Source organism: Varroa jacobsoni, unplaced genomic scaffold, assembly GCF_002532875.2.
Source record: "Varroa jacobsoni isolate VJ856 unplaced genomic scaffold, vjacob_1.0 scaffold_1417, whole genome shotgun sequence".
In the NCBI taxonomy this organism is placed as follows: domain Eukaryota; kingdom Metazoa; phylum Arthropoda; class Arachnida; order Mesostigmata; family Varroidae; genus Varroa; species Varroa jacobsoni.
The window spans coordinates 248,667-259,300 of record NW_019214319.1 but is presented as its reverse complement, the minus strand read 5'-3'; the positions used below and the strand labels follow the sequence as shown (position 1 = coordinate 259,300).

The following is a 10,634-nucleotide window of genomic DNA, read 5'->3' as shown; positions in this document are numbered from 1 at the left end:
ATATATCTTTTTTTTCTGGTGTTTCTTTCAAACTATGAAAAGGCTTTTTCCCCTATCCTGTGTTGTACGGACGATATTTTCAAGTCAAATTTCCCACCTCTCAAGTCCTATTAATAGATGGGCCAGGTCGTATCGAAGTAGAGATTCGCCTCCAGTTTTAATAGCGGCTTTGTAGAAGGTGATAGCCTTATCGTAAAAATGTGTTCTAACAAGAAGTTGACCCATTTTTCGGCCAATAATGTAATCTCTGGGGTTCTTCTTTAGTGCGTTTTCATACGCTTCGATCGCTTGTTCATGTTCATGAACTCTCATTAAGGCGTCACCTAACATCAGATGGCTATCCGCTGTTGGATTATGCTTCACGATATCCCTGAAGATAAGGACATAAAAGACATTTTATTCGGCTGCACACCGGTCATAGCTAGTGGGTCATTCTTTTTTTTTCTGGAAAAAGATGTCCCACAATCTTCAAAGACAAGGAACATAGTCAGCTAATGAATTTGCATATATAACTCACCGATAGCACGTAATAAAGAGTTTAGTGTCTTTACGATACTGAAGATAGATTGAAGCCATTCGTTCACGTGCTTCGACGTAATAGTTCTGGTCAGGGCCTATAGCCTGTAGAAGGGATAGAGCCTGGTCAACATTGCCTCGACTCAATGCTAGCTCCGTACCAGCAATATTTACCTATATACAAGCGTTTTTCAGTAAATGCAAACAATATATTAGTTAGTCATATGATATAATCGATAATCAGTGTATTGGCATAAACTTACAGCGTTATTTCTAACTTAACGAAACAGAAGAGATAAGTAACATGATATTGGAGACCCACCTAGATATTGCACATACAGAGTGGAAAAAATTAGTAAATAATTTGAAAAATCTTCTGAAAATTCGAGAGTTTTTTAATTTAGTTTTCATTTTTTTGCTCGCACTACATTAAACTTTTCGCAGTAAAGATTCTCGAAGTACTAGGTAACTTTTGCCCCCCTTTGCATAAAGTGCCAAAACGCCAGCGGCGGAAATAGGTTTTATACAAGTTGAAAAAAGCTCGAACATCAATTTGCTGACCGAGTGCTCGCCGAGCATAGAACCTAGTATCCATTCGGTTAGCCCGACTTATAGACATACACAACATGGCGTAATCACTAATTAAATATTTCATAATTTGGGCCAGATTTACTAACTTTAACCTCCTCTGGCTTCCCTTTAAAGTACGCCAAGGCATTTTTGATAATGTTTTCGGCTTTCTTTTGATCACCCAATAGACGATAGGACTCCGACAGTTCGAGGAAAAGATTCATTTTGTCATTAGTATTGAGCGCTGCCTTAGCCGGTCCACCTGAAAGGCCTGCCAAATCCATGGCCATCTTGAGAGCCGTCAGTGCTTCTTGATTTTCCTCTTTTTTTCGATGAATTTTCGCCTTGATCAGTTGAAAAAGTGGTCTGTCTCGCACCTGGTAACCAAAAATAAATTTGAATAAAGATACGGACGTGTTATTTTCGTATCAGCCAATCAGTCGTTTTGAGAGCCAGCCGTATGGAGTAACATTTAATGGCTTTTGTACCAGACCTAAAACAAGATTATAGAACTAGTCGTTCTTAGTTACAATTTTCAGTACTCTTACAGACCTGGAAGTTGTTCGAAAGAGCCATCTCAAGCGTTTGCTGAGCACTTTGTACTGCATCTTGCTCGAGTTGAACTTGTGCTAGAAGCAGGTGCGTATCAGCCGGAACTTGTTGGTTCAAGTTGATCACCTTGTCCAGAAGGGCTGGAAATATTTAATACGTTGATTTATTTATACTTGACTTTTTTTTTCTTGACTGCTATGCTCCACAACTGTTACTAACAAAGGGTATCATTATTATATAACAAGTTCGCAAAAGTTACCCTGAGCCGCCGTAGAATCTCCAGAGAGGTATTTGATCCGAGCCATAAGAAAATTTGCGTCAACGAGTGCTGGACACATATGTAACACGGGTTTTAGCGCTGTTTGGCATTTCTTTAACACTTCTGGAAGTGTCTGACCACTTGTCGCCTTTAAAGGCCGTTCGGGCGCGTACTCCAAATACAGTTTTACTAGTTGTACGACGAAGTCTGGGTTTAGCGACAAAAGGTATTCCATACTCTTAGGCTGACCTTCTGTTGCCTGGTAATGCTTGCTTACTGCTTGGTCAAGAAGCTGAGCCACTCGTTCCGGCGATTTGTTTTGCCGATGAAGTAATAGGGCGGTGGTGTACAGCATTTCCTGCACACAATTGAGAACCAGAACTACAAGGTGACAATTTCAAGACTCTAACGGATGCTACAGATGCAGCTTATATGGGAGACCTTCAATGGATGAATTTGATAAGAGAATTAGTACTGATTCGACGAAGATTAAACGGAATATTAGAGATACCAACCGGGGTCATATGTGTCCGATGAACTTCCTGTAACAGGTCGATTTGCTGTTCGGCCGTTTCGAGTCCTTCGGGTCCCTGCGACAGTGTCTGCAGAAGGATGCTTCCGAGGGTCGCCTCCATATTTTCTCCGTCCGCGCGAAGCGCTGCCACAAAATGCTTGTCAGCGTCCTGAGTCGAAAAATGTGTAATTATCAATTATTAGAATGGCTCTCACCACATTCATTGCTCGCATATCATGAGTTCTCTCAAACTCATCAGTCACGATTCGAGTTCTACAGAATTAAAGACTGCATTTGGAACATGTGCTTGACACTTTTTGAATTCGTACGCTTACCTTGTAGCGATTTAGCATAAGAAGTATTTTCGCAACGCCCGTCTCATAAATAGAATTTTTCGAGCTGAAGGAAGTGGCCTTCTCCATAAGTACCAGACACTGCTCCAGTATCTGTGGTTGCCGGCCGGACTGCAACGAAAAAGGACCTTATGTATATATAATAATATATATAATAATAACAACACATAATATTGAGTTGTGCCTACTTTTTACTGCGTTCGATTAATGAACGGTCAAACATCATGGATATGCAAATTTGAGATGGGATTAACCATCGACACAGCAATAATTTTACTCCGCAGTAAAACGGAAATTGGTTTTTTCCTTGACTGACTAATCCTCGTCAAGAGTTTACTTACGACAACGATAAATATCGAAGCGGTCTCGTAGTACAACCAGGAGTTGTGAGGCTCGGCGATGTCAAGGGAGGCCAGTACCTCATGTATTCTCCGCTGGGCCTCCTTGACGTTATTCTGTTTACTTAACAGGTGCACAACTTGATAACGCTGCGCTTGAATGCAGTTCGTGTCCATTGACAAAGCTCTAGCGACGCGGTCAAAACAGGTCAGAGAACAGCAGTAACGGCACACATCAAGTTAGGTCTGGAGGATATAAGTTGCTGTAATTTTTAAATATCTAGCTTATATGCTATGCATTTGTAGCTTCATAACTATTAGGAGTTGGATAGTTTTGTCGACCTGGAGCAGCGTGATAACGCGTAAAAACCGACCCTAGATAGTTATATTATAGGCTATTTTTGTAGCGAAAAATAAACACTATTTATTGGACGATGAGACTGTGCCATAGCATGGGTAATGTGAACACTTTTTGGCTACCCTGCAGATTTTTTGATTACCCCGACGTGAGTGCCGCCGCATATCATAACTGACTATGGTCAACAAATGCATGACGTATTCCATCGCCGATTCCGTACGTCAAGAACAGGCTAAAGGTTCGCTCTTGAGAGATTACCCAACCAAAAATCCATCGCTGTTCCATTATGTACAAATGCGGGTTGCGATGTCTCCGATTACCTGTTGGCCGTGTCGACTACTTGATCCCAGTCCCCCATAGCCATGTGCACTTTTATTTTCTCCAATATTGACGGAAGATTACCTGAAATTTCGACCAACGATATATATGTATACGGTTGCTACTAATTGAATGAAGTTGCATAGTAACTGATATGGACCCTGGCACCTATATTACGCAAACAATTTGCTTTTTGGATGTTAAGTTGTTGACCTTCTTTCTGTGAGGATTGCGTATATTCTGTTGAAAGCTCTAAGGATGGCACATTACATTGTAGCACTGCAATTTGCAACACATCGCGTAGCAAGTTCCTCGCGCGTATTCGGAGCTCCTAGCGTATGGAGCTCCTAGAGTTATGTATATCTTATGGGGGTGGTTGATTGATTTACTTCAAACATCTCAGCTTTCTCTACCCAGCACTTCCCTGACCTGACTACGAGCTCTCACCTGGAAAAGAGACTACACTTTGATTTACTACGTCAAGTGCCTTGTGCAAATCACCCTGGCGTTTGAGCGCTTCGATCTTGCCAAAAATTGCCTCGGGATTAGCTGTTCCCGACGACTCGAAATACTGGACGACGTTGGTCTTTGCTTGCCGTTGAAGTTCTAGCCATCCTTTCAATACGAGACCTGCAATTACGTTAATTATACAGTGGAGGGTAAGCACTGTTTAGCCGCAGTAACACGGTTCGAATTTGATTTATCTCGAAAGTGAAAAGTCTCTCAAATGGATTACATTTCAATACTGATTGTGTTGTATATGCGGTTGATAAAAAGATCGACGCTACCCTAGAAACATGTATTCTGCCGACTGAGTCATTCGTTCAAACGCCCGATCTCGTTCGCTGTTATCGCTGAACTGTTCTCTGGGATACCTTTCGTTCCATTCGAGTTAGCCATATTTAGTCAACGTTTGCCCCTATGCGAGCTCGAATCTGATATGGCTGTCGAGTCGGCCTACATCGAACAAGTAATTGTTGGATGGGTCGATTGCTTTCAAGGTAAAATGCTTAATTATTTATTATTATCTATACTTAATTTTGTACTATGATCTTACTTCGTTCAAGAGAAATAGCAAACCTTCTTTCGTTGGTGGAGCTATTTTAAGCATCCTGTCAATTAAATCCTTAGCGTTCTCAAGGTCTCCTATCATATAATAGTAGAGACCAGCTAGGTAAAAAAGCTTCTCGTTACGTTCTTCACGTAGATTACGAATCGTCAGCTCGAGATTGGCAGTTGCTTCATAGTCTGCAATAGTAACAACGATAACAGGTCATCTGCTAAGTACAACCACTTCTGACTGTCTACGTTGATTGTGTCTATCTGTAATAATTTGGCAACAAAAGAAAATATGAAGTCGCTCGAAGTATCATTTGAAGTCTGGCGGTTGCTCTAGGCAGAGATGGTTGTTTGTATGATATAAAAAGTAGGAATGTTTGTTTTTCTTTTAAGATTCAACAGACGCTTATATGGATGCCTTTTTTTTAGTATGTTGTCGAAGTTAAGATCAAAGGGAATAGGGCCGAGGAATTTGATTTACTTGTTGAGAATTCAACCTCACTCTTAGTCAACCTTTATTAGCACTATTTTATCTGTTTTGACTGATTCTGTTTATTAACTTCATAGGGGGGGGGGGGGGGTCCATGATCTAAGGGAGGTATCGCGTAAGTCGGATACAAACTATACATTAAAGCTTAACGCAATCAACTATTTGAGAACGACCCATTGTCCGCGAGCTTTAAATAGCCGATAAATATATATTCGTATTAGATGGAAGAAATATAGCATTCTTTACTCTTCAGCTGCTCACTTTAATTTACGAGCGAATTACGGGGTACAGGGTAGTATTAAATATAGCAACCAATATACAAAATTCAAGTTTTACCTTCTTTAACATCTGTTTGTTTCTTGTGAATCGATAGGACCCGTCGTTTTATTGCCCATTTTGGTGTAACTACCCAATAGAGTAATTGTTTAATTTTCGTAGTTGGCGCCAAAACAAGAAACCTACTTTACAGTTGTCTTTTTGCACCCCAGCGCTTGCATACAGGTCCGACCAGTTATTGCGTTGTTTAGCTATGTCGGATGGTCCATATGAATCATCGTCTGCCGCTTGGAACGCATTGGCCAGTCGAAGTGTTAGTCCATCGGTACAGAATCTGTTTTCAAATACGCGTCATGGATTTGCCTCATCCCTACACGTAAAAGACCTTCAAACCCTGAAAGCACTGCTCAGCCATCACGTAAGCTTTTACACTGTTCCTACAATGTCCCGCCAAGACTATGCCATCCAAGTCAGCACTAAGACCTGTACACGCTGCAAGCATCCATCCACAATATTAATGAGAGTAATATTATGGGTGTTTCTAATTGCCGTTGAAAAGCGTACAGGCTTCGATAAACAGACGCCGTCAGCGCCTCTTAAAAAATTGAATGGCTAACAACGATATATATAAATATTGATTGGGCAAACAAATGAATTTATGTATATATTCACTCGTACTGGACGAAATTGCTTGCTAAGTCAACGTAGTCAATATGAGTTTTCGGAAATCTACGCTATTACGCTACGACAAGATATGCTTATGGCTTGGGTGTGCGCTTTGACGCGTACAGATTCGTCACGACTTTCGATCCGATGAAGGTATGGCACTACAGGCTGATCCAAACTATTAACTGAGGGAGAGAGCATGAAACGATGCTAATGTGATATCTGTTCGTAGTAGTGCCTAGTCATCCATGTAATAAATGCACTGTAACGTTTGAATATGCCCGCGCTCGTCTTGCCGGGCAAAGCGATTTGACAGGCGATTCATACGAAGTGACCTTGTTTCACTTTAGAAACAGCAAATGATGTACGTACGTACGTACGTGCGTGCGTGCGCGCGCGCGCGCGGGCGGGCGACGGCAGCAGCTGCTGTGACGGGGTATGGCAGTATAATGATTTCGCTACGACAGATTCCAGAACACGATGAAGCACGAGTGAGTATAGAGTTACCATGTGATGTGAAGTTGTTATGCGGGACATCGCACCCGTGCTAAGGTATTATTCTATAAGCATCGGAGTAATGGATACATCATAAATCGTGCACGATAACGTATGTGAGACGGCGATTAGGTGAGGTATCTTTACGTTGGGCTCAATGGTGTAGAATTTCTGCACCATGGATAGAAAATGCGTTTGCGTTTTAGTGCGTGTATGGGGTACCATTTGTTTTTATGCGTTGACGAGCGTTGGACGTCGGTGTTCCGACACTGTAATGAAAAAAAGATACTCGAGAACGATGCGGTGTAAAATCGTTAACTTGTTATAATGATGACGCAAGAATAGAACAACGGAAAAGAAAAGAAGGACATTAGGCCAAGGCGTAATTAATCGAGCGACTTTTATGCGACGTCTGCATCACAACTGCTTCATAACTATCATATGCTATTTCTAGAACTCTAGTTATAGTTCACCTCACGTTAATGAATGCTTGCATCTTGTTCATTCATTCTTAGGTGTCTGTCTTGTATGTGAACGACATAGTCTTGACATAGCCATCCTTTCCGGACACTCTCATAGCTCCTTAAATGAGTCGAAAAATCAGTTGCCTTTGAACTGTCCCTAAATTCTTTCCTATTGAGTTCTCTTCTTCTTGACTAAATGCAATTTCAACAACCTTTATACCTGATACGTATCCTCTTGTACTATAGCCCTCGTTGGCAAATCCAAACGTTGTTCACGATCAGTTGCTGGATATAGATACAAGTAGAGTTTTCACTGTTTTTACATTTGTGTATATACGTAAAGATAAACAGCACAAACAAGCTCTCTCTATACACGGCCGTAGCAACCGCCGATTCTTCGAATCCAATTCAAATGACCCATTTATATTGATGTCGTCGAAGCGAAGACGATTGAAGAACACTAATCGTACAATCTAAAAGCTGCGGGTCGGTCGCCTACTTATTTCCATTTTTGTTTGTACTACACGTTAATGAAACTCTTACGGCTTACTGCATTACAGAGAATAGAGCTAATCAGTCTAGGTATGATCGACGCCTTGGCCGGGTTCGTCGTCACGTCGCGCACTGATTTCGTCATGGCGGCAGCTAGTGACTGGCTAAGAGCATTCAGTCCCATTCAGTCGAACATCAACAACAACGTGCGCTGATGTCAGGACCGGACGATTATATTGACCCGGTGTCGCTGTTTCTATCGGTTTCGTATATTTTTACTTGGAAGCCAGCGTTTACGTATGTGAACCTGTGCGTACATTACGGTGAACCACTGACTGATGGCTAGCAACACACAGAGGCGTAGGAAAGCGCCAGTTGCTGCAGTGGTATTAGCAGCAGCAGCAGTAGCATGAGCGATTGTGGGTTGCGGGGCCGTATTGTCTGACTGGCCACGAATACGACGCGGCCGACCCGCGTCAATTGTATATTCTATGCGTAGGTCATTTGCATGTGTCAGACAGATCGGCCGCAGTTGAACTGTGGTCTTAATTGTAGGTTGAACAACGTGTGACTAAAAGGATCAGATGTATATGTTTTCCTGCAGGCGGTTTACGGTAGTGTTCTATGTGCGGTGTTCCTTTAGCTCATCCGATTCCAACTAATTTCGACCGTTATGTTGACTTGTTTGTATTAAATATACTTGCCTTTCAAGAGGAATATGTGAGCGTCACTGGATCCTAATCGAGGCGATATTTTCTATACATATTTACTCTAAGACCACTCCGCACCCTAAGCGTATATATACGTATACCAAAAAGAACATTACTCATATACTCATACGCATAGATTTAAACGTGCTTAGCTAAAAAAGAGCTCTTTGGGATAAAATTTGATATGATATACGTACCGACATTGGTGAAGCTCTGGTGTACCCTGAGCAAAGCGTAGCTGACACCAAGTAGATAGTTTTCTTTCCCTTTTAAATCTTCCAGCTGCCGCAACGCCTCCTGTGCAAAACGATTAGTTCGTATTAATTATATGGGTCCTTGTGTGTTTCACGTAAACAAAGACGTAGTTTGACCGACCTGAACAGGTATCATTCGTTTCGGATTAGACGTCTGTTGCAAAATATTTAAGCAATAATTCTCTGATTTATTAGAGGATGTTCAAGAAACTGGTAAACAATTCTCAATCGGAAAATTTTTGAAAAAATCCCTGTTTTGACTTTGAGATGATCGTTAATTATTTTATGTGCTCGACTGGTATCCTATCGAACGAAGGCTTTGGCGTATTTCTATAGAAGAAGTGATTTAGCTAGCTGCAGTAATCCATGATTTAGAGAAATGAGCAAGGCAGTACGTACGAGATGAATCTGCATGTACAGATAGAAATAAAAAACACCTGGGGGTTCTCCTGCAATTGGAGACAGATTGCGTAGTAGAATTGGAAGAGAGGGTTGGTGGTGAATCGCTTCATCGCTTGAACGGCGATGTTTTGCGCTGTATTCCATAGCTTCTCTCGAATGTAGTACTCGATTTTTGCCTGAATTTGTCAGATATGTCAAAGGATATAGCATGATTGGTTCTATTAGTACATTAATTAGATATGTACAATTGACATTATTTAGTATGATTTTTTTTTTAATTTTTGGGATACTTACTCTAATTATAAGATAAGACATTTAAAAAAAAGCGCCAATTATTTTTTACCGAAATTAGAAACAGACCGGTAGACTGCTTTAGAAATCCTACGATTTTTACTAAATGCCCAATGTGGTGCCATCTTAATTCGCCCAACACTTGCCGCTTGTGTACTAAATGCGAGATATAGAAGTTTTGAACCGCCATATGTATTTTTAGGCTTAGTGGACCAGCTACTATTGCGCCATCTTGCGAGAGTTCATCCAGTCAATATAATTTGTGGAAACCTGATTTTCGCTAAATGTTACGTAAACGATACGCGTGATTGGTTAGTTAAACAATACTTCCTTGTATGGTACTTTTTGCCTTTTATAGTGTCTACGAGTGAAAAATGCTAAACAGTTTGTTAGTAGCAATAATTTTTTACAAATTGATTCTTTGGAATGGTATCGACTCACTCGGCTTTCACCTATAACAGTCTAAGAGAACCCGATGATAGTAAAGGATCGCATCTGAAACGAATCTGTAGTGAACGATATAGGGTGACTTGATCAATTTCTCTGTCTTATTTAATAAAAATGCAAGTAAGTATGTCTCGAATGTTAATCCGAAATTAAACATTTTTTGTTGTCACACACTCTGACACACACTTGTTTTCGACCGTGTAATGGCCTACCATAGGAGGAAAATCCATACTTTATACTCGTCTTGTTCACTAGTTATTCGCGAGAAAAGGTAAGGCAAAGTTAAAATGTTGACATATGGGTCTGATATTAAGAGTGCACGACGTAATAATCTGTGTGAACAGCTCCCCAGTCGGAATTCTCGTTTTGCATTGTGCCTAATTTTCATGATATCTTGCCTCTATCCAAACGGCCCACATCGAGTCATAAATATCCTTTTTAAATAAAGATTATTAATTAATTACTTAATGAACTCTGATGCCTATTTGTGCCAAATAGGCATCAGAGTTCATTAAGGCGTACTGGAAGTAATGGACTTTCTTAACAAGTATTAGCCCAAAGAATCCCTATCATTGAAAGATAAATAGGATGGGAGAAGGAACAATCGGAAGTTTCGAATTATTGTCGTGCTATGATTGTTTAGCTAATGAAGGTCCGTATAGAAACAGTTGTCATTGTGGACGATCTTATATTTGAGTGGCATACTTGTAAATCATAATTATAGTCAGTAAAATTCATTGCTCTGCACATGTATAGTGTACGTACTGTTACCATGTGTGCAGCAACTTGTTTTCGCCTATCGCTACAAAG

At 40.8% G+C, this 10,634-nt stretch overlaps 1 protein-coding gene and 1 long non-coding RNA gene across 5 annotated transcripts in view; one reads left to right on the top strand and one right to left on the bottom strand.

The window, feature by feature from the left end:
- The window catches only part of LOC111269804 (tetratricopeptide repeat protein 21B), a 17,028-nt gene extending 7,064 nt beyond the window's left edge, over nucleotides 1-9,964 (bottom strand). Inside the window, exons 1-13 of the mRNA XM_022849642.2 lie at nucleotides 9,122-9,964; nucleotides 8,628-8,727; nucleotides 4,859-5,026; nucleotides 4,226-4,408; nucleotides 3,781-3,862; nucleotides 3,106-3,289; nucleotides 2,747-2,875; nucleotides 2,413-2,580; nucleotides 1,898-2,255; nucleotides 1,639-1,778; nucleotides 1,194-1,463; nucleotides 518-690; nucleotides 98-370 (exon numbers count right to left, since the gene is read on the bottom strand). Of these exons, the coding sequence (XP_022705377.1) occupies nucleotides 98-370; nucleotides 518-690; nucleotides 1,194-1,463; nucleotides 1,639-1,778; nucleotides 1,898-2,255; nucleotides 2,413-2,580; nucleotides 2,747-2,875; nucleotides 3,106-3,289; nucleotides 3,781-3,862; nucleotides 4,226-4,408; nucleotides 4,859-5,026; nucleotides 8,628-8,727; nucleotides 9,122-9,196 (2,303 nt within the window). The 5' untranslated portion in view covers nucleotides 9,197-9,964. The remainder of the gene's footprint in view (nucleotides 1-97; nucleotides 371-517; nucleotides 691-1,193; nucleotides 1,464-1,638; nucleotides 1,779-1,897; nucleotides 2,256-2,412; nucleotides 2,581-2,746; nucleotides 2,876-3,105; nucleotides 3,290-3,780; nucleotides 3,863-4,225; nucleotides 4,409-4,858; nucleotides 5,027-8,627; nucleotides 8,728-9,121) is intronic.
- LOC111269811 (uncharacterized) overlaps nucleotides 6,691-10,634 on the top strand; it is a 29,819-nt gene continuing 25,875 nt past the window's right edge. For 3 of the 4 annotated variants that reach the window (XR_002685943.2, XR_015314698.1, XR_015314697.1), the window contains exon 1: nucleotides 6,691-6,760. This is a non-coding gene — a long non-coding RNA (uncharacterized LOC111269811). The other variant, XR_002685942.2, reaches the window with a different exon arrangement.